Raw genomic sequence first — 24,384 nt, 5'->3', positions numbered from 1 at the left:
AACAAAACACAGTCCAGGGATAAAGGATGATACAGAGCACTGGACTGTAGGAAAGAAAAAAAATATAGATCCCAAAAAGCCATTTTTCATATAGTGTCCAGTAGCAAACAAGAAAACACACCTAAACATGAAGAAGGGAAAAAACCTATAGGGGACCTGAAATTTAAAGTGGAAGGACAGAAAAAAAAGCCTCGAATACTGTGATTGGCAATAAGAAATATTATTTTTTCCACTTTTTTTTCTCCTTTGTTAAAAGGATAGAGTATGAAACTTGCTGAAAAAGGTATTTTAAACTTAATTTTCGTTCTCCCAATCTATTCCAGTGCAAACAGTACTTCAGTTCAACATGAGAGCTTAGTCAGATCATTCACTGCCAGTCCTGCTCAACTCTGTCAAAGCTGTGTTGGGCCAAGACCAAGGCAGAACACATTGCCATGCAAAACCCAAGTCTCAGGTGAAGAGTCAGATTAATGCTTATTTACTGCTTTAAAATTGGGCACAACACCACACTGGGGAGAAGGAAGAAAAAAGACCAGTAAAATTTTTCCCCTTTTGAGAGTTTAACCTAAACGTAGACCAGATAGAATTCATCTATGTACACGTGTGTGTATTAATTTATTTTTATTTGTATATAAATACACATATATGTAGGCTGGAGTTTTACTTTTTACTTGCTCTTCACCATTCTGTTTAACAAGCCATGTGCAGAAGTTCATATTTTACACAAAATCTGAGCTGCCAATATATGAGAAAAGGGCTAAATATTGACAATCAAAGCCACAGATCAGCTGACAAGTACTGTCTCCTCACCAAGGTGAGGGCACATTTCACAGTTCTAGAGAGCTAAGGGCCCTCCATTTCATCCACATGCTTTCCATTGCTTCCCCCACACCAAATGCATTTGGTGTGCATTGTAAATGTTCCTTTAATTACCTGACAACTTTTACAGCCAAGTCCTCAGTGTAAGTTGAGCACAGACCAGCTGTCCCTGCTCTGCAAAAACCACTTGCAGTTCAAACAAGTTCTCTATGTGCCTTAACACCACTCAACACTTAACTTTAAAAACTAGATTTCACAGGAAAATCTTGATCAGAAGGTAACAGCTACAGCTGATTGAAATTCATATGGGGAAGACACCTACCACTCCATCTGCAATCTTCCAGTCTGCACAACTCTCATATTTTTGCAGTTGCTTTTCAAATAGTTGTGCTATGGCTCGATGGACAAGTTCATACTGCTCCTATAATAGGTTACCAGACAAAAATTAGTGCACAAGAACTTTACAAAGAATAATGACATATATCACATTCATTTTAAAACAAACTATACCTTTGTCTGTACTGCAGAATGCCTCTGTGTCCTCATTTCCTGTATTAAATTAAATACATTGAATTCTTCAGGTATTTTCTGAAATACAGAAGCAAGTCAATTACATTGACATAACTTACAATACAAAAGTTGTTAGGCATAAAAAAATAAGTCTAACTTCTGCAGGTAGAGGTGATCTGTTCTTTACACGCTACAAATATTCAACAGTTTTTTTAAAAGTAATTCCAATTTGACATTTGATTTAGACCAGACGAGAGCATTTCGGGTATTTTCAAAATGAGACATCCAATGTCATTAATATGACACTGTCACATGAATGATGCTTCATAATGTAAAAATCCCCCAAAGTTATCCCTTCATATTTGAAATATCAGGCTTTAGCAGCTGCAGAGAAACTAAAAGTTGAATTCAAAATCACCTTATATTGAAATGTATTCTTTTAAAAATCAGAATTTAGACCTTTTAGATAAAAGCTTGATGTCAAAGGAAAGTAAATTCATGGGAGAGCATGAACACAACGGAACTAAACATCCAACCTGTCAAGAGACTTCTGGAATGCCTTCAGCATTTCACTATTTTAGAACACTTGGAAGCTCAATCAATCACTGTTATGCAATTACAGAATGCCACAAAACTTCTTTTAAGATTCCTTACCCCAGCTTTAAGCAAATTCCATGTATAATCTATGGCACAGATGGCTCCTGTTCTTCCACACCCTGCACTATGAACATCAACAGTTACGTGTTAGAAATTATTTTAGTTTGTTAAAAACACACCATAAGCTTTATATTTCCTGAGTCCACATTAAAAAAAATATTACCCAAATCCCTCAACTATCATTTTAAGCTCACTCAATGTGACAATACAGTGTCTTAAAAAAAACAGTAGTGCAAAGTGAAGCACTGAAGGTTATAGTGCAAGTTTTTCATAACCATTTGGAAAACTTGAAAGATGCTTCAGTGTTGATAATTTTATTGCCTCTTTCTTTCATCACACCACTCCTAGTTACCACTGCTTCAACAGCAGGGATTTTGTCTAAGTTTAATGACAGACATGTTAAATGGCAGAACTGAATGCATTTAAAGACTTCCTGCATTTTTCTGATTTAGTATTATACCTGTGTTTTCTGCCTTTCAGCTAAAAAACATAAATATGCAAGTTATAAAAATGCCAGTCAACTATCACATTTATTTTTCCTAATAGTATGAATTCCTCTATTTTACACATGAGCAGTTATAATTCATGCATATTTATTACATTATAATTACAGTGTTGTAAAGAGCCAACATTTACAACTATATTGACATTCAAGAGAAACAGGACAAAGTGAAACAGATTTCAATGCTAAGTAAGTTTTTTACAGGTTTAGACATCAATTACTTAAGAGTGACAAGTTAAAAAAGAATGCAGCTTAAGTCAGTAGAGTTCAATGCACTTTAAGAGAATAACTGAGCTCTTAAGAGTTAATAAGCCCCAACAATTTACATTTCCTAGTTTACAAATCTGAATTCATTTTTTCCTGACATAATACATGAATTTTTGTTGCTTTAAAAAGCATTGAATATCATAGTCAAGAGTTTTCCAGATAAATTATCAGAAACTGTCAATTCACCAAAATGTATTCTTCAGTTTCAACAGTCCTTCTGTAGCCAAATTTCAGGCCAGAAGCAAAGACTACCCTACTGGAAACTACAGTCTGCTCATTAAAAACATTTTCTGTCATATCAGAAGACAGACAGAGTTCTTGGTGATGCACCTGCTCTGTAGTCTCTCCTACTGAGAATGGAGCCTTCACTCCCATATCTGATTTGTAATGATCTTCAAAGGCTATTTTGGCCTCCTGAGGATTTAGATGCCTTAAGAACCACAAAATGGTTTCCCTTTCAAAGGCCCATTCTTTCCTGATTTATAGTCTGTCTGAAACTGAATCAGAAGTTACACTTCACTGTGGCATCAGTTTTAAGAAAATGAGGACTGTGTGATTTTGAACTAAGTTTTGACACAAGGAATTTTTTTAAACTCAACTAAATAAATGAATTCTGATTTAGAACCAAACTAGCACATCTCATACCAAAAGTCTAGGCTTCAAAAAACAAAAATGTATATAAAATGAAAGAATAAATATATTTGATACCTGCAGTGTATGCAAATTGGTACATCCTCATGTTCCTGGTATTCTCTCATCAAGCTGATCATGTCCAGAATAGAATCAAAGGATGAGGGGACATCATGGTCAGGCCAGTTAACATAATGAAACTGATAGACACTGCGAGTCTCCTGAGGGAGAGGAGAGAGAAAGGCATTCATGAGAACACATACTTGAATGTGTATAAAATAAATAGTTCTATGAACCTTCACTTTTTGAATGATTAAATGTGATCAAGCAAAATCATTTACTGTATTAACAATACTTCCAGCTTATACCACTTCAAAAAGCAAAAGAGAAATTCTGGAGCTGTACTTTGAGGGCTGCTAAAGCACAAGAAAATGCACTGTGGGACAGCTCACAATGCCCCTCTCTATCACATGGGGTTAAAGGACTCACAACACTGTACCACATTAAGAGATTCCATGTACCTGCAGTCATGAACTTGGGAAGGAAGAGAGAAAGGGAAAAACCATATGAAAAGTCCTTTTTCTAATTGTACATCGGTAACTTACACAGGAAAAGAAAATGGGGATGTGGGGAAGTGCCGTTTGTCACAATACAAAATGTGAGTATGTGCTCACACTCAGAGGGAAATCAGGAAAATGAGAGACATAACTGAGACTGTGCCTAAATATGGATCACACTCTCAAAAATGATAGGTACACTTTAATTCTAGTAGCATGAGCTAGGCCAGTACTAAAGACAGGGGAGGAAGCAGCCTTAGAACAGCCTCGTTACTCAGGTCTCTGACCCCTGAAAATCCTCTCTCTCATCATTGCCCAAAGCACCCACAGCTACCAGAACTGGCAGCCAGCTGTACTGCACCTTTCCGTGCTGCTGGCACATCTCCAGACTCCAGGGCACCCTTCCAAGTAAGGTACTGGAGAGCATCAATTTTCTGCTCAGTGTTACAGGCTACAAGTTTCAAGGCCTATGCTACCTCCTGTTTAGGTATCTGAGCAGCAACACAGCAGCCTCCTGAGCATGGAGAGTTATCTGGGTTTGATGCTTGACTTTTCCCCAGACCTGTGGCAATGCCATAGCTACTGAAAACAAGAGAAAATGCAGCCTAAGAAAACACAAATTTTAAAATCCAGATAATTATGTAAAACCAAGATCATCAGTAAAAATGAAGAGTTATGGCTGCCTATTAAGGTCCATCAAGAAGTTTCACTTTGTTACTTTAAAAAAGACCAGTGATTTTTCACATTAGCAGAACTGTCAGGAAAAAAAATCTGAATTTGTTTTGTATAAGAAAATTGAAACTTAAAAAGAACCTTCATGGTCCTTTTATTACACCCACTTTTAAGCCAAAACACCAAAGTTCTTTGTTGAAAATAATCAAGCTTCTGTCAAACTGATTTTCCTTGTAGAAATAATTTTGTACATTTCCATGAATTCTAAATTATTTTGCACAGTTTTTTTGTATGATACTCCATTGCAAATGTTACAGAAGCGATAAAAACTTATTATTCCAGAAAACCTGAAAGCAAACTTAAAGGATATTACTTTACACTACAAATACACTTTTTCCTGCCCAGTGCAAGGCTACAGGTAGAACTCTTCCAAGACGAAAAGTCTGTAATTCATTACCAAAATGTGTTTCACAGAAATTCTGAAGCAAATTTGCTCCGTAAGTCTGAAGAAAGACCATTTCACGAGATGCACTAACTGAATATCGACACATCTTTGTAATCCTTTCAGTTACTTTGCTCCTTATGGCAACACAAACTTCAGGGCCTTCGCTTAGGCCTAAAGTCCAGCACAAACTGCAGCTCTTTGTTGCTCCTTAGTTTTTAGCAGTCCCCAGGCATCTACCTGGGACAGAACTCCTGATAGTCAAGAAACTAAACATGATTTGCATGTATAGTACATGCAAGCAAAATATAAATTAGCTAGAGTTTCTGATATAACTAATTATTAGAATATTCAGGTATTAAAAGTAATGCAGGTTCTGCTTTGGGGGTTTTGGTACCTCTTTAGTTCTGTTTTGAAATGCACCATTTCAAAAACTGTTGCAATCCCTGGTTACTGTGCAGAGTTTCTGCCATCTAAACAGTTTCACAGCCCAGTCAGTTATGAGCATTCAGGACACACTAACAGGAACAAGCTGACTAAATTCATGATTCCATTGCAAGCACCTAGCAAGATACTGCAGACAAAAGTCATCCTCCAAAATTACTCTCCTCATGATTTAGCAGTTTTCGTAACTGTTGTGCTGTCAGTGCTGAAATGGAACAAAGCACTGCTACAGAAAATACAACCATAAAGGAGACTAACCTGTAATAAATAATTTTTAATACAGGTTACCAATTAAAATGACAGCTACTCTGTAAAATAAACTTCCATGTTTTTGCAGGATGGCTCTGCTGTTTTTATTCACTGATAGTTGCTTTTCAGTCAAATGAAGTCCTCTGACCCTTCAGTATAAGTTCGTAAGAAAAGCTGAAATCATTCATTCTTAATACATGAGAATGGAAGTGCTTTTATTTCAGTGAAAACAGGCCAACTTTCACAATTAACGTAACATACTCAGTTTATGAAGTAGATCTCATGTTCTACAGTAGTTTCTGTCAAAAGTTATCATGATAATGAATAAATTAAAATTCTTGCATGAAGGGACTATTCATAACCATTTGCAATTGCCACCTTAACAAACAAAGCAAATGAACTGGTTTACCAGAATGCTTGTTTGGTAAGCCAATTCTACATCTTGAACAGTAAGATATGAATCTTGAAGAATTCTGAAGTCTGAGCTGCCTTTTGAAAGTCCATTTTTATCTGCAATTTCCCCACGCAGAAGGGAAAAGCAAAAAGACAATGCAACTTCAAGTTAGTCAAGAACACTCCAGATTTTTCGGATGCATTTCCACTCCAAAAAGAGCAACTTTTACAAGCTACAGTGAGAAACTCTGGGGAGGGGAACCCACTAAGCTGTTGTCATTCTTCCTTTATTTTAATTTGTCAGTACAAATGTTTGACTCAGTTTGTGATTATATTTTCAGTTGGATTAAACAGTGAAATTGTCCTAGGGTGGCAGAAGCTTTTGAGTTATGACCATATGCTACTGAAGATAAGCACACACCTTTGGTAAAGCAAGAACATACATAAAAGACTAAGAATTTCACTACTCTTCCCTTATATACTAAGCTTTTAACATCACTTCTAAACTTCACCATTTACATACACACAGAGTCAGTACCTAAAAAAGATATTTTCATGAATTTCTACCACTGTATCATTTTTGAGACTTTGAACAACCAATGAAGGTGAGACCAGAAGTACCCTGTACTTACATTTTGAAATTCAAGTAATAATGTTCTAATGAAGTAGTCTGTTCTTGCTTGCTCAGCTTCCTAAATGTGAAAAAAGAAAAAAAAATTGATATGCAGCACACAGGATATAACTAAAAACTCAAACTTTAAACTCAGGTGTCTTTTTTTGTAATTTACAAAACTACAGTTGCATCTGCAACTTCCTCAAAGGAGAGGCAATCAAAACATTGATTAACACACCAACAACTTAGTTTGCTACACGGGATGTGTGAAAGGTGTTACTTTTACTTTAAAATGTGAGGTTTTTAATTAATACCTTGTCTGCTCCTGAAACTAACAATACACCTTTTAAGAATATTTCTAAGGACCTCCTTTGTTTTATTTGTCCATACTTTTAATTTACAGATTGCATTCCACAGCCATCCCTCTGTAATGCTTTTGTTGTACAAGCTTCAGCCTCTTATCATTCTGTCCTATCTCATTTCATTTTTTCCCCTTTCCATTATTTTTGATTAAGAGTGCATCTGAATCAATCACTAATTATCTTGGTTGTGGCCAAAAAGCCTGGCTTCTATGTTCACAGATTATCCAATCTGCCTTTGGAATATCAAAGGAAGTCTACACTGCAGACACCAAACAATATTATTGTACTTAGAATATCAGGAACATCAGAATTTGAAGATGCCTTTAAAAGCTCAGCATCACAGCTTCCCAGAGAATTTAGGAGACTGTATATATGTTTTGAAGTGTTTCTGTCTCCTGCTGGGAATTTATCATTTCCCAGGAACAACAGCAATATGACAGTTTTAAAGGAGATAGTGCAGAGCAACACAGCCCAAGGACACCTGTGAACCTACAGGTGATACATCGTCAGCTGTAGCCAAGAAGTTAATTGCACACACACAAACCCTTTTCACCAATACCACCAGCTACAGGGGAAAAAACCAGCTAAATTTAAATCAATTTATAGTAGGAAAAAGCTACTCGGAATTTTTATGGACTAAAAATTGCAAATACGTATTTTCCTGACAAGATGAACTTGAATTGTACTTAATTCTTGGTAAAGTAGCATTAATAGCTCAATCAACTGCCATGTTAGCTCTCTAAACACGTTAAAAACACTTCAGCTAGAAAACAGCAGCAATTGATGTCCAAATCCACAAAATTTCAAGGAGAAGTAAAAAACAGTTTTGAGATGAATTTGGAAGGGATCGATTCCATTATTTTAGAATATGAACAGCTAAGGCCAGTGATGAACAGCAGTGTAAAAAGTTCACAGTAAGATCATTTATACTCAGAGAGCTGTGCTTGTGACTCCAATGCCACACAGTTCATTCTCATCCTAACAGAAACTAATGGCACACAGCGTGTGTGGCTCAGCTTCACGAACGAAGATTTGGGAAGGGCACTACCCACGTGGGTGTGCCCTTCCAGCCTGCACAGTGGATTTTAGGTGAGGCTCAGCGTGCACAGAACTGGCCCCACCGTTTAAGTCCTGAGGTTCATCTGCCGCGGCCGAGCAAGCTTGGACGGTGCCAGTGAAGTCCTCAGGACTAGAACCTACAGCACCCGGTATTTCCCAGGAGGTCTCCCATCCAAGTACTAATCCGGGGCTGACCCTGCTTAGCTTCCGAGATCTGACGGGATCGGATGTCAGGGAGGCATTTAACTGCACATGGCACACAGTACAAATTAATTAAACTACCCTGTGGCAAATTAAAAGTAAAGACACAGGGAAGTGTTTTCTTCCAGCAACACCATGATGCCAATGTCAGAAAGAATAAGTGACAAGAAGCAGAACTCAAGCAAAAAAATCATCAAGTTAATCCTGCATTGAAAGATTTACAATCCAGGGACAACACCCAGCTAAGTAAGGAAGTCTGTTTGCCCTTGCTAGAAGGTGACAAGTACAGGGACAAGGATCATGTTATAGATGGCTTCTCTCTTCTCTTCCCTCAGGTCATTAAGAGATGGCCTGGATGGCCCTTGGTTTCACCTGGAAGCAAAGGCTGTGTGATCACAGCCCTAAGAGGTTCAAGCTGGACAAACAGGCCAGCAGGAGGGAATAACGATCCATAAACAGGTGTGGACAGCGGTAAATCATGTCCTGTGCCATACCTGAGGATTGTTGCTCATTCTGATTTTGGTGGCTGTGGTCCCACACAGTATCCTCCCCATACCTGAGACCCTCACAATTACTAGAGTCAGTTTCTGCTATTTCCTCTTGGGAAACGGCAATTGCACCGTGACTTCTCTTACTATCCAGTTTCTCTCTGCCAAGGAAAGATGATTGCAAAACCCCACAGGAGTATATTTTTGTGTGATGCTGACAGGACAGGTGCCAATGGAATGATTACTTTCAACCCATCTCAGTGGCTGGTGGAACAGATCCCCACAGTCCCTCTTCCTGCCTAGCAATCTGCCAGAAATCCTAACATTATCTTCTATGAGCAAACACCAAAGAAGAGGCTCTTGTAGTTATGCTCAGAGATCAGAACTCCTGGCAATACAGACATAACCTACAATGGAAACATTTGAGTTTCCTCTATCCTTCTGGAATCTTTTACTTGACAGTTATCCCCTAGGACTCCTTCAGGAAGACTGAGACCTCATGGTGACCTGCTACTCATTTTTGTTTTGATTTTAAAAGCAGCAGAAGAGATTTTCATTTCTCATGCACATTCAGAACATGAAGTCATAACAGACAAAACAACTGCATGAGTATTTGATTTCTCGATTATGGTACAGACCTTCAAGACTACATTATGTTATGCTGAAGAAATAATAACTACAAACACGTAAGACCAAGGCACACAAGGTTTCCTACTTCGAAAAAAATAAAACAAAAACAATCATAGAGGATTCAAAAACCACACAGCTTAGATGTGCACATTCCTTTGAGAATCCTTGTGTAAAACTTAGTACTGAACAATCAAAGAAGCACTTCTTTTATGACACAAATCGTCTGTTGAACATTTATTTTAAATCACAAAAGCACTAAATCCTTACAAAATTAATTTTTAAAAGCTTTATACTTACACAAGAAACACGAAATGGTCCAAAAGTTACAGCTGCTTCTCCATACAGGGGCCAGTAACGCTCACATTTTTTCTGTTAAAGCAAAGAATTCTAACTTAATTCATGCATAGCACTGAAGATGATGATTAACAGAAGCAGAGCAGACAAAGTGATAACCCCAAAATGCCTTATTGTGGACTTCTAAGATAGCAAAATAACTTTTCTTTTGGATAATGAAAGAAAAACAAAACCAAGACTCCAGATGACCAATAAAAACAGTCAAAAGACACTTTGCAAGTCAGGACATGAACTCAGGTCTGTTATATCATAACATATGTGGCAGCTTTCACCACACAGAGGGAGCAAGGAAAGCCCAGTTTGCCTAAAAGATGGGAATTCACACTTCTGGACCACATTTTTTTCTCATCTAAGGTCATAAGAATAAAGCAGAGAGATTTCAATAAAATTGTTTTAGCAGCTGTATCAATTTGCTGAAGGACTCAGGATTTCGCTGGTTGGCTACAGCCCACAAAGGACAAGACACGCTTTTTCCATAGTGACAGGACCAGAAACAAATCATTGGCACAGTTCTGTATACAAACACATATTGCTCTGAGGTGACACCTAAATAATAATGTAACACTACCAATGGAGCAGTGAAATGCAGACTATCAACTGTTTCCTATGAACAGAAATGTAAGGACAGGGATCTCATTCCATCTAGTGTTTTATTATTATTATAATTACAGTTATGGATTTGGCATATGAAGCTTTGCAGGCACTGCCCCATGTGGGCAGAGCTTGTTTAGTTTTGTGTAGGATACATACCCTTCCCATTTCAAACTCTCGACAGGCCATTACAATTATCTGAAAAGAAAAGAAGATGCTCCAAGTCAGCTGGTTTTAGATCAACTAACTCCAACCAACACTTCACTTCTTGCTCCCATCAGGGAGATGCTGATACTCCTTAACTGGCTGCCACCAAAGAGACTAATTAATGCTATTTTCCTGTCTGCACATACATGCTCTGTTAATCCTAAAACAGCAACCAAATTTCATCCTCCACAAAATCTACACCACTAATACAACATTTTAAGGCTACTTCAAATTTACTCTAATCCTCTACAAAAACGTTATTTATTCAGCCTGAGTGTAAACTCTAAACTTAAATCATAAAACCAGAGAATCATTTGCCAGCTGGAAGAAACACAGTTCTAATTACTTAAAGTGACATAGAGTGCATAAAATATGAGCAAAGCCTCCTCAAAAACCCCACAAAACAACAAAGAATCAAAATTCTTAGGTGAAGCTATTTAAGATACACTATTGTGAATAGCACAATAAAAATGCACCAACAGGGAAGCTATTTGTTACAGTAAGTCATTATTTCAGTGTTTGATAAAACAAAAAAATATTTTCAGAAGTGATTTGTTAAACATATCCAATTTTAACAGTATTTAAATTAATTCCTGACAATAGCTGTTTGAATAGATGTAGAATATAAAACCAGTAAGTACTCCAAAATCATCATAAATAGAAAGATAAAGGTGTTTTTGCATCACATGCTGTTTCTCCATTTGATTTTGTCAGTCCACACCAAGTCAGAGTTGGAAGGTCTCCCACAGGACAGATGTAAACAAGGAAGAACTTATTTATAAATATGAAGGATTTATCAATCATTCAATAAAATTACTACTTTGAATTTATACTGTTGAATTGAATAAATATTATTAACAATATAGAGAATGCTATTTAAAAGACAAAGAACTTGATTTTGGAAGTAAATGAGCTAAATCATTGTCAATATATTTTGGTAACAAAAGCCAGCTCAGGCAAAAAATAGTCAATTGGTATTCCATGAAACAAGACAATACTCAGTTTTTCAGCAGGTACTTACAGCAACATTGTATTCCCATATCATCCTCCAGAAGTCTATGACTGTGTTGGCCAAGGGGCCCTGGGTGGCAACATATGCCTTTGGCCCATGGACTCCCTGGAATTGCACAAAGAACATGAATGTTTACAAAGAAAATTTATCTGCACTGAATAAAAGAGGGTTTAGGTTATAATCATGTAAAATGAGAATATCCTTTTTTCTATATACAACAGGAAAGGTAAATACAAAACACGAATCCCAGTTACATTAGTGGGAATTTTGCCAGTGATCCCAAGGGGTCCAAGATCACAACAGCCATGGCACTGCCATAGACTGTCACAGAAAATAAGTTTCTGTATGTTTAGATTCTGAAGATTACCTTCAAATCCACATTTTCTTGGTTACTCAAACATTCTATGATGAAAATTTGAAAATCTTTTAGCTAAAAAACATCCTTTAGAACAAATTTAAGTTCCCCCTCCCACAACACATTTCAAAAATACAAAGTTTTGAAATTTGTTTTATATAAATCTGGAAAACATTAATTTTCAGCTTTTCAAGCCAAACATCCAGAAAGGGAGAAAGAACCACAGGAACACCTGTTTCTGAAAAATAAATACTGTGTGAAAGCACCAGAATAAACAAAGACAGCTCAAGGTATTAATGTTTTGAAACAAAACTGTAACAGGCTTTCAGTCAAATTCTGGCTCCTCTTTTAGAATTTTGACATAATTCCATTACCACAGTTCTGCCATGAACAGTGAGAAGTGTGTATTAATAAACATAATTTGTTAAACTCCTCACTTATGTTCCTAAAACTCAGTCTTTCTTAAAATGGGATATTTTTAAACACAACAACTGCATCTCAATTTTCCTATGGTATAAATTTCCAGTTTACTTGCCTGCCACTTTAAAAGGAAGTATTTTATATTTCCTCTTAAGAGGAATTCCAAAAATTTAAAAACTCTGCTAGAAATGGCATCATGTTTGCAAATTTATTCAAGTCATAATAAAATAGTATCTTCCCTCACAGCTTTAAATCCTATCTCAGACTACAATTTTAAAAATTGCACTGACATGAAATGAAAGCTTAAAAAGAATTCAAGATCTGCTAAATTAGTAATACATACCTTAATAAAGTTTGCATTGATGTAGTCTGAATCTTGTGTGGGAGTTTTCAAGGTCAGTTTAACTCGGCTATGATCAACTAAAAGAAAAATTATGTTTTTTTAAACAAGAGTTACAACACATGTTAATCAGTATGTAACAGTAAATAAAATATATAGTACATTAAAGAATGTTTCCCAAAGATAAGTCACACAAGCAAGTCAGTTCATTTCATTTATGGGTGAAACAGCTCAGGTAGAGATAAGCAGAGCAGCTCCTTGTGGTGCTTCTGGTGCTCAAGGTCCAAGGGTACCATCTCCTGGAATTCCAAGAGCGATTCGTTACAAAGAGGCAAAATTCAATTAATCAGAAGCCACCAAAATTGTAGTTACACAACATTAACACAGATCAAGATGGTCAGACTTAAAGGGACACTTAAGGAAAGTGGAAAGAATAAAACACCAGTGCACAGTTAAAGCAGCTTGGCAGGTCCTGAAGTGTCTGCCAAGGAGGGCTCTGCCAGGTACTGCAACACGAAACCTGACTGGGGTTATTGCTCAGGCACAGACTGACCTCTCCCCAAAACCACTGGGCTGGGCACTTGGCTGGGGCACTTCTGAACGAGAAAGCTGAGGATTCCTTCATTTAAGGGCTTCTGACAAGTCAAGTTTCTGCCTAAAGGATTACTGACTGCCTCAGAGAAAACTTTTTACAAAAACAACAGATCTTTGGAGACCAAAATCCTCAGCAGTCTTAAAAATAGCCTTACTACTTGCTGACAGACTAAACTAAACATTTTGGTATTCTTTTTGGCATTGAAAAAAAAAACAACTGCACCTTTAATACAGCAACAACTTGATTGTTACTAAAAAGGAGTAGGTGGTTGGCAGGTTCAGCAGTCCTTCCAGCTCTTGTTGACAACAACAATTCCTAACTATGACACAAAAATCACTGAAATTATCTCTACAATAGAAACTCTTTCAGTCGGAAATACAGATCAGAAGAAAATTATCTTCAAAAGAGGGAACAGAAGTATCTGCATAAACAGCATCTGCTTGAGCAATTTATGTTACATTCTGCTCCCAGGGTCAATTCCTCAACCACAGAACAGCTGCTGAGCCTTTGATTAGACCAAAATTCAAGGAAAAAAAACCCATAAAGAACAAATATATTTCAAAAGAAAAAATATGGCTAGTTGGGCTTTCTGTTTTGTTGAAACATCACTGACAATAAAACAGGGACCCATGCCCAAAAGAGTTCTAAGAGTTACTTTTATAGAAAGAGGTCTTTTAAAAAGCTTCTAAGTTGGTGAAATCTTTCTTCCAGAGCCCTCATAACAGGCAAAAAATATTTGTGTTACTATGAAAGGCTTCCTGAAAAAGCACATGTGTAAATTATAAGACTTTTAGATCACAGATCTAAAGACAACAGACTCACAGGTCTAGAGAAACCCTTAAAACTCATTAAGTGAATTATGCTTTGATACACAGAATGGAAAAGCAAGAATATTCTCTAAGCATGCAGTGGTGTCTCAAACTTTATACTAAAAACTGCTTTTAAGTGGCAGAACAGACTAATTAATGGAGGCTAATGAGGGATCCTATCTTCCCAGTAGAGTAGATCTAAAATTTTAGAGCAGTTTTCAAAAGTCAACATTTCCAGCATGTTCTATGTGCCACAGCCCAGCTACTACAGAATTTTAGGTCTGGAAGAGAATTCGCTGAGAAAAATCCACCCCAAGTTTCAGCTTCAGAAGATTAAGTGCTTGGATACTGTTGTATAACTTAAAGGCTCAGTTCTAACTGGTTCCTCAGCTGACCAGTGAACACCATGTTTCATGTAACTATCAGAGGATGGCTTGGTGAACTGCACCAGGAACATGTACCTTTTCCTCTGAGGCCAGTGTTGAGTTAGTGCTGCTGTGCTGATCTCTCCGGTGGCAGCAACAATGTCTGATAAACACAGCACTAATCTCTGATTAAGTTACAAATGTACATTCTTTCCTCGATTTATGAGAGACAGGCAAATTATTATTCCCTTTCTCCTGGTTCTCCTCACCTCTGTCAAGCTGGTCTCCCATCAGTTTATTGCTGGAAACCTTGGATATCTAAAGACATTCTCATTTTAACTGAAAATGTGTGTATGGCCAGACTTCACAAATGAACCCACATGGGTGTGCCCTTCCAGCTTGCACAGTGGATTTTTTAGGTGAGGCACAGCATGTGCAGAACTGTCCCCACCCTTTAACTCCCAAGGTCCATCTGCCACAACTGAGCGAGCTTGGACAGTGACAGTGAAGTCCTCGGGACTGTCACAGCACTCGGTACTAACCAGGGCCGACCCTGCTGAGATCCGAGATCTAATGGGATCGGATGGCAGGGAGGCTTTAACTGCCAGAGGACGGTCCCCACTGAGACTCGAACTCAGGACCTTGGGATTCAGAGTCCAGAGTGCTCTCCTATACGCCAAGACTTCAATTTCCCTCAATGTCAGCTTTGAGGTTCATTTATTTCCCCACTGTGAGCAGTGTAGATCCCAATGGCTCAGGTTTTATTTTCATGCACATGAAAGATATTCACACCTCCTGCACTAGTTGCAGCCCTTCACTGCTGCAGTGCTTCTGTCTCACCAACTCAGCCTGGGTGTTACCAGCATTTTGCTATATTGTTCACCAAAACTGTTCTACCAAAACACCAGGACAGAAGAAAGTAAACCCACTGTTAATAAGGTGACAGTAACATCTTCCTCTCTCTTTTCACTCCATTAAACATTTCCTCCGAACTAAAAAAAAAAACCCCAACCAACAAAACAAACACAAGGCGCCCACCTCAATGATATTTAATTATTTTGCTGCAGCTCAGCTTAGTGACACGCTGCTCTTCAGGATGTGACCTATGTTATACACACATCCCCCAGCAAAAGCCAAGCACTGCCTATTTCCTTCTCGGTGCAGCAGCAACCACCATGCCCACCTTATTGAAAAGGGCCTTGGCTAAAGTTTACTGCTGCACTTGTTGCTCCAAGCACTAATAAACAGTAAAGATTTCAGCACTAGAAAAACACAGCACGCAGGAATACAACAATCTTAAACACATAATAATTCACCAGAGTTTATTATTAGAACACATTTTGGAAGTGAAAGCTAATGATGCTTAAGACCATTTTCAATAGCAAAGTGGTTGTAAACCTGCTAACAAGTCAGAGAAAGCAAAGCAGTGCCTAAGGTACCTGTTGCTGACAGGCTGCCTAGAAGCCTTTCATCTCATTGTCAGCTGTTCATATCAAGGAGCACCATAAGAGCCTCTGAAATGCACAGCCCCACAAGCTACACAAAGTGAGCTTGTAACAGGAAGTCTTGTAATTTCACTGATCTGTTATATTGAGACATTGATGGTTTCACAATTCAAATTCTGTTCTGAATCTTCTGATCTACGTCCACACATTAAACAGAATTTAATTTAGGCTTTAGCAAAATAGAAACCAAAGTTAATCCAGCATTGAAAGTTCTCCAGCACCACTTGCAGGATACAAACACACAAAAACATCTGCTTTACTTCAAACCAGTTTCTTTAAGATCCTTAAAATTTCTTCTGGAGTTTATGCTGACATTTGTTTGCTACCATGAATAACATGCTGCTAAATTAAAAATACATTTAAGCACCTAGTAAAGTTCTCAACTATTTTGAGCTAAAATGGAAGTGGTGGTTTGATACGGTTTCACAACCAGCACAGATTTCTCTTCAGGCGATACCTCTTAAAATATAAGACTGTTCATTCACTTTGCCTTCCAAGTTAAAAAAAATTTAAGGAAGTTCTCTTTCAACAAATTATCTCCAATTTTGTCTTTCAGTAATAACTAAATAGTAACATTCAAAACACGTGAAGAATAACAAACACTTTCCTTTGCCTTCTATTAAAATGTAAATCAGACTTACATGGCAATATATCCTTGTATCTATTCTTTTTAACATTTTCTTCTTTTTCTCCAGTGGCTGTTGGGTAGATCTTCTCTGTCCTGTATTTTGTTGATAATCGTCTTAACCTCTGAAATGAAAGATTTATGTTATACTTTCAAGTCTCAAGATAACAATCTTCACAAGGTATGTGTTTCACTGATGAAGATGACTCAGAAAAAAACCCTCTTCTCTCCTTTTACAATATTCACTATGATGAAGTTTAAAAATCTAATTATCCAGTACTTTCAGCACATCAGGAGCTTATAACCAAGTTGAAGCCAGCTCTCCAGCCAGGAGAGATGGAACTTTGGGAAAGCCACTATGCTTGTCTCTCAGTTACAAGCTGCTCACAATTAAGATGAGTGACAGGAGGTCTGCAGTATTCACAACAGTGTGTCATCTTTCCCCCACCACCTATTTCAAATCCTAGAAATTGGAGAGAGTCAAAACCTCTAATAAGAACCAGTCCCTGCCTTTCGGCAGCCTAGGAAATAACAAGAGCAATACAGCTTTTATCATCCCAAACAAGTTAGACCTTTGCAACCTTAAAACTGAGGAAGAGAAGGGTGTAAGTTCTCGTTGGAAAAAAAAATACAAGACGGATCAGCAGTGCTTGTTATTTTAGATGGTGTAGACACCCAGATTTCAAAAGGAACACAAAAGAACTCAAACTTAACTCTGGTGGTTGCAAACCCAGCCATTCCATCAACACTGACACGGTGGTGATTTATAAGGCTATCAAGAGGAAGACAATGGAGCTTCAGACAAATTCAGCATCTCCAGTGAGTGGTGTCTGCACAGACACAAGGGCAGAAGCTGTTTGTGTTTTCCCCTCTATATTCAACACATCGTTATCACCTTGAACACTCAAAACATTCATGACTTGCCCTCCTTTGGGGAAGGAGGAGAATGGGGGAGGTTTTTTGATAGACTATGCAACAACATACAGGCAGAAGGGCAGCATAAATAAGATCAACTGCTTGGAAAGTATTTTTTCTTCCTGAATTCTTCTAAAACTACTAAAACACTTGAGACACTCACTACACACTTCAATTAAAAAACTGATTTGGCAACTCAAGTCCTTCAATAATTCTTCTTCAAGCAATAGAGAAAAAGAAAAAAAATACATAAAATTTAGCATTTCTCTTCCATACAGAAAAACATTTTCATTACATTTATCTGGATATAGTTAAAAAAAATCAAATTATTGATGCAAATGTGGATAAAATTTGACGTTAATTTAGCTGAATAATACACATTTAATAAGCAAAAAAAGTGGCATTTAGAAAGCAAAGACAAATGGCAAGGTAAAATTAAAAAAGAAAAAAAGGCATATCAAATAGCATCAGTATCCAGTTTCTTTCTTTTCTACAAGGACTTAATCACAGATTATATCACTGAACAGTAAGAAGAGTAAGAGAGCTAGACCACAGGGGTTTTTTCCTTAAGCTGAATCTGCCTTGAAAAACTTGCAATATTAGTCAGTGAAGTAAAACCAGTAAATATCTGGAGAAAGGACAGTAGGTCTCCAACCACACAACGATCCAAGTGCTAAATATATTATCTGACAGCATTGCTACAGTGAGGCACAGGAAGATGCAATTCTTAGAAAGACACATGAAGTGTTACTGGAAGCCCCACAAAGGCCACGCTCATCTCTGCAACACTGAATACAAATCCACAGCACAACCTGTGAACAAGGCAAGAGAACAGAACACTGTGGGCTGTCCCAGGGCACAGGCAACAAACACCACTGCACAGGGAAGACATTCCTGTGTAACACTGACCGTTCCTGTGTCAAAATAAAAAATACCACTTGTGATAAGACTGAACACAACCAGAGTCTAGAAATAGCAGAATTAATGCACATAATTCAGCTATATCAGCTATAAACTGCAAGGCTGAGATAGGCTGTAAGCCTCCAATTAAGAGGAAAAAAAAAGCAAAGAGCAACACTGATACTTTCCAAGCACAGTCACTAATATGATTTTGTGTGTTGTTCCACATCTCAGTGTGGTTGTGAGTTTTAGAGGGGTTTTTGTCCACCTTATTGATTTTACTCTGCTTTAAAAAAAGTAACAAAGATGTTTAAAGAAAAACTACCTTTACAAACTATGAGTAGAAGCAAAAGTTATTTTGTATGAGAAAGAACAAACTTAGGTTAACTCAGGTTAAGTATCGAAAAGCACCAAAAGAAATGATCCTTTTTGCTTTAGCCCATTTTAAAGGCATGCAAGAAAAAATACGTTCACAGATACAACTTGGACTTGTAAGCCAAAAAGGCCAAAGTGACTAACAATAATTTTCATTTTCCAGAAAGCAAAGATGTAAGAGTTCAACACAACCTTCTCCCCTGCATGATTCCATCTCCCCTGCTCCACAACCTGCTAAACAGACCAGAAAGAAGGATTAGCATAGCCCAGCTCCAAGGCAAAGGCTGGAAATTAAATACAGGTTGATTTTAACACACATCTGTTCCTACAACACTTCAGGATTCACAATTTAATGCATGTTTGCCAGCTGTTCTGTGACATGAGTAATAGAAGATATGTAAGTACAGTCCTGAGAGCAATCAAAAAGAGTTAAGGAGCACTCTTTAAAGATTTATAGTAGTATCCCCTACATAAAATAATGACTACTTCATGCTTTGGAAGAGGAAGAATTGACTAAGGAGTAAGGAAAGAATTTTAAAAATTGTGCTTTGAACAAACTACCACAGGAATGGAAGAGTGCCAGACTCAGCAGAGGATTCTGCCCTAAATGCAGTAGAAAAAACCCTGCAGAAAGCCATGGCAGTGCTCACAGCCTGCTGGGCCTGCAGGAGGAGACCCAGGGTGCTCACAGCCTGCTGGGGCTGACCCAGGGTGCTCACAGCCTGCTGGGGCTGACCCAGGGTGCTCACAGCCTGCTGGGGCTGACCCAGGGTGCTCACAGCCTGCTGGGGCTGACCCAGGGTGCTCACAGCCTGCTGGGGCTGACCCAGGGTGCTCACAGCCTGCTGGGGCTGACCCAGGGTGCTCACAGCCTGCTGGGGCTGACCCAGGGTGCTCACAGCCTGCTGGGGCTGACCCAGGGTGCTCACAGCCTGCTGGGGCTGACCCAGGGTGCTCACAGCCTGCTGGGGCTGACCCAGGGTGCTCACAGCCTGCTGGGGCTGACCCAGGGTGCTCACAGCCTGCTGGGGCTGACCCAGGGTGCTCACAGCCTGCTGGGGCTGACCCAGGGTGCTCACAGCCTGCTGGGGCTGACCCAGGGTGCTCACAGCCTGCTGGGGCTGACCCAGGGTGCTCACAGCCTGCTGGGGCTGACCCAGGGTGCTCACAGCCTGCTGGGGCTGACCCAGGGTGCTCACAGCCTGCTGGGGCTGACCCAGGGTGCTCACAGCCTGCTGGGGCTGACCCAGGGTGCTCACAGCCTGCTGGGGCTGACCCAGGGTGCTCACAGCCTGCTGGGGCTGCAGGACACCCAGTGCTTCCCAGGATACAGCCTGCAGTGACCAGGAGCAGAGGAATGTCCTCAATAGCAGAACAGGGGTAATGACAGGGCACAAGAGGAAAGAATTTTGTTCAGACTATAGTGAGCTGATGACAAGACAGCCAGCAAGATCCATCTAAGTCCACTTTCATGCTAATTTTTAATAAACAACTGCCTACAGAACAAAGCAGCACTCATTCGTGTTAAGGCAGTGAACTGCCAAAACGCTTCCCAAAGATCCTGGGCCGGCAGCAGCACACCAGAGGTGCAGCCTGGTCTGGCGCCCCTGCAGACAACACTGGGCACTGCCGGGACACTCGCCTGTTCACTGAGTGCTATTTGGTACCACACAAAATGTCAATGGTATATTCTTTTAGGAACAAAATGGTCAAAAAGTAAGCATGATGAACCACAAACATACCCTTAAAGAACTACAATCAGAAGGCCTTTAGTTCCATTCTCATTAGAAAAGCTCGATTTTAACTCTGCTTATTCATCGTGTGACAGAAGTGGTTTGTGGGGTGGTGACAAACATTTACCGCATGTGACAGAGGGGAGATGAGTCTTTGACACAGCTGAAGTTTCAGAAGCATATTTCCAACTTCCACGGTGGTTTTACAGTCTGTACTACAAATCTACTGCAGTATTTTACAAAAAGGTAAACCAGCTTTTCAAACCCAACTTGTGGGATTCTACCATATTAAAAAGAACTTTGCCCAATCAGTTCAGGAAATACAGATCTCTGACTTAGTTGTTTATTCAACACTTTAGAAAGCCTGTAAAGGCCCATTGCTTAATAACATGGAAGTGCTGTTTGTGGATTAAAGAAAGCATCTATAAAGCCTACTGAGATTTTATGAACTCTCCTCAAAAGCATAAACCTCATTTAGGAAACTGAAGTACTTGTGACTCCTTTCCAGGCTTTTTTTCAAAGAGAACACAACAAAAACAGTTTCACTTATCTCAAGTCCTCTGTCTCCTAAGCCTTGTCTGATATTTCTAATTGGCAAGAACATCAGACAGTACAACAGTGATGTTCTCCTGAATCTCCTTTCTGACCATCCCTGAGAGCAGGACATGCCAGAGTGTCATACAGCAGCTGCTCCAACACTCCAGGACAACCAACCATGGTTCACTTGCCTTGCTCTACATGGCCAGCTCTGGCAGTGGTCTCCTGAGACTGCACCAACCACACAGGAACATATTTTGTTTTGCAAAATTTGCTTAAGTGCGTTAAGAAATACTCAATGAAACAAAAAATGAAAGAAAAGTTTCCATAAAATTTACCTCAAAAATCAAAGCATAAAATACGATACTTGAAAACACTTAAAAAATGTTGTATTCGTGCACTCATTTCATGAAATGACAGCTATTTCTATCGTAAGGAGGACATTGCATTTTTCTTATTAACAGAAGAGGAAGAAAAACACAAGAATTACATTCAACTCTGGTCTCATTAAAATAATTTATATAAACATTAATAGGGTAGAATAAATTCCAGAGTACATTTATATAGTGACAAAAAAATGTACCTGTATGGAACAATGTGAACCAAATTACCACAAAAATGTGAAAATTACTATCTTCTGGCTATCTATGGTCAGAATACAAAGGTTTTAGATTCTGTACCTATGAACACAGAAATGCCAGAGATGCCTTTGGCAACAGACAGTTCAATGCAGACTTAGATATTGCACTGCACAAATGGGGCTCTGACTTCCTAAAACTGCTTTGGTTCCAGAAGTATTTTAGCTTCAAATCCCTGCATATCCAACTGGAGATTTCCTACACCACTTTCTTATCACTGAGGGCTCTGGGAAACACCAAGACAAGCTGATGGCAACAAACCCAGCTGGAGAAGGGATTGTTCAGGAGTGCCTCTGCATCTCTGGGTTGCAATAGCGAGGAATAAACGACCAGAGTGAGCTGCGTCTCCTTTAGTCTCTCTGTCAGAGGAGCTGTGGGAGAATGGGGCACTGTGTAACAGCTCAAAGTTTCTGGGGAACTCAGGTCCACTTTGGCTGAATCAACCCTAAACTAGGATAACACTGGTTAACTTATTCCCTGCTAAGCAGCAGAAATAATGGAGAGTTTAATATTATTTCAGGCATCACACTTTGCAGTTTATATTGGTACGTTAAATGCTCTGAATCTGTTGTTGTGAATAAACACAGCATGAAAACAGGGAAGACCTACATGCAAGCCAATGGCCAAAGAGCCTAAGCTGACAATTAAAATTAGTTATCATGCTTAGTATATACATATGCTATTACAGATAAAACTCTTTTTGGAGAGAATGCCTCTCACCATTTCATCTTAAAGAGTATTGGAAAAACAGCATTCACTTGTGACCCATGTCAATATTTCCCCGTTGATTCCTGTCTGCTTTCAAACAGCAATTGCTTGTAAGAATTCTTAGCCCTCATGACGGAAGGAAAAAGCCTTCCCAAACACCAGTCAAGCATAAAAAACAAAAGCAGAACGATCTAGTTCTGTAAAAGCTTCACTGTACCTCAACATTCACAGATGGCATTGGCTGCAAATAAACAGGTCAGCAGTCTCTACTTAACCTATTTCTCTGAAACAAAGCCCTGAGAGGAGATTGCAAGCTGAAGGGATAGAAGGAGGATTTCTCATTGCCGTGGCATTCTCTTCTGACATCTACTAACGCTCAAGCTCCAGGTGCTCCAAGGCAATCTCTGCTGAAGTGATTACTAGACAAGCCTGGTAACTACAGGCCCTTCCTTAGGAGCTCTGACTTTGGTGTTTCATAGCAGGACAATGATGGGGCCAAAAACCCCCACTGTGTGTTGCAGGATGCTCGTGTGAAGCTCGTAAAGGAAAAATCCCTCCAAAATCACCCAGAGAACTGAGAATAGCATCATTTCAGTAACAGATGGTATAGTGTATTCTATACAGGAGTTGGGCTTCAATGATCTTTGTAGGCATTTCCAGCTCAGGACATTCTATGGTTCTACAACCTCCTAACTCCGAGATTTTCTCAGGAAAGAGGGGAATTCATGTTATTGCACATTTCTATCCAATAAAGAAGCATCAGCCAACGAAGACAAAGCTGGTACAGCCTCATGTAGAGAAGGCAAAATGAAAGCACTGCAAGCACCCAGTTGGGTACATCCTGTCTTCAGTATCACTTTAGAACCAGGTAAAAAATCCCAAACAGCAGCACACTCTACAGAATTAGGTCTAACAGGGTAAGACCAACATTTTCCATCTTTTGAAACCTATATTTTTCCTAAGAACAACGTTAGAACCAGACATATCTTCCCACATTGCTAACAACTAAAGATAACTTTACAAAGACATTATCAAAATGTAGGCTGACTGTCTGAAAATTCTTTCCTCTCCCTCATTTCTAAAACTATTTTTATACTATCGGCATGTTAATCCCAGTCTAAACTATTATCAGTTACAGTTGCAGTTCATTTATGTTCAGCATAATAATTGAGCCACAGACCTATTGCCAGTACTGGGCTTGTTTTACCAGGTTGGAGAAGACTAAGTAGATCTGTGGTTTGTTTGATGAGCAAGGAAATAAAAAACAAAGCTGGACATTAAATTACCAAAGCACAATCAAGTTTGAGTTAGTGGGTTGCTAAAGCACATTCTGAGATATTTTAGAAAGTTCTGCAGCATACTCATTAAGCATTGGGATTGTAACTTCCCACCTCTGAACTGCACAGTTCCCACAGCACACTCAGTTCATTGCAGGGACCACTGTGAGAGCAGCACAACAAATGAAACCATGCAGGACAACAAAGCAGTGACAGTCAGTTATGGGCTGTAAGCGAAGAACTGGAAAGTTGCTATTAGTGCCCCAGCACCTGGTTAGGAAATTGTCTGCTCTGAGTTGAAGACTGGGAAGCATCTTGATGTAAAACCAGAAAAGGTTAACTTTAGCACACACTACAAATAACAAGCTTCTTAAGAGTGTTAAAGCAATGCCAGAACAATTGTTGGTAATTCAGAACAGAAATAAGCCTTAGATTTCTTGCAACAAGACGATTTTCTGACTTCACAATATAAACCCAAACAGCAAATAGAAGCAAAGCACTTGTAGAAACAAATAAATCTCATAACCAGGGAACCCCCTGGTTATTTAAAACCATGATTTCCAAGTTACTAGATATGTTCCTCTTATTATTTCAGTACTACGTTTTATGCATGCTGACAGCACAAGCG

General features: G+C 38.9%; 1 protein-coding gene across 2 annotated transcripts in view; it reads right to left on the bottom strand.

The window, feature by feature from the left end:
* Positions 1-24,384, bottom strand: part of PTPN12 (protein tyrosine phosphatase non-receptor type 12) — a 77,630-nt gene that overhangs the window by 26,638 nt on the left and 26,608 nt on the right. The window contains exons 2-11 of one of the 2 annotated variants that reach the window (XM_071552697.1): positions 16,690-16,798; positions 12,778-12,854; positions 11,669-11,764; positions 10,600-10,638; positions 9,793-9,864; positions 6,775-6,834; positions 3,464-3,606; positions 1,984-2,050; positions 1,330-1,407; positions 1,142-1,240 (exon numbers count right to left, since the gene is read on the bottom strand). In XM_071552697.1, the coding sequence (XP_071408798.1) occupies positions 1,142-1,240; positions 1,330-1,407; positions 1,984-2,050; positions 3,464-3,606; positions 6,775-6,834; positions 9,793-9,864; positions 10,600-10,638; positions 11,669-11,764; positions 12,778-12,854; positions 16,690-16,798 (840 nt within the window). The remainder of the gene's footprint in view (positions 1-1,141; positions 1,241-1,329; positions 1,408-1,983; positions 2,051-3,463; positions 3,607-6,774; positions 6,835-9,792; positions 9,865-10,599; positions 10,639-11,668; positions 11,765-12,777; positions 12,855-16,689; positions 16,799-24,384) is intronic. The other variant, XM_071552698.1, reaches the window with a different exon arrangement.

The sequence above is a fragment of the Pithys albifrons genome, chromosome 3 (assembly GCF_047495875.1).
Source record: "Pithys albifrons albifrons isolate INPA30051 chromosome 3, PitAlb_v1, whole genome shotgun sequence".
Lineage (NCBI taxonomy): Eukaryota > Metazoa > Chordata > Aves > Passeriformes > Thamnophilidae > Pithys > Pithys albifrons.
Note: the sequence above shows the minus strand (reverse complement) of the source record. Positions and strands in the feature narration are given on the sequence as shown.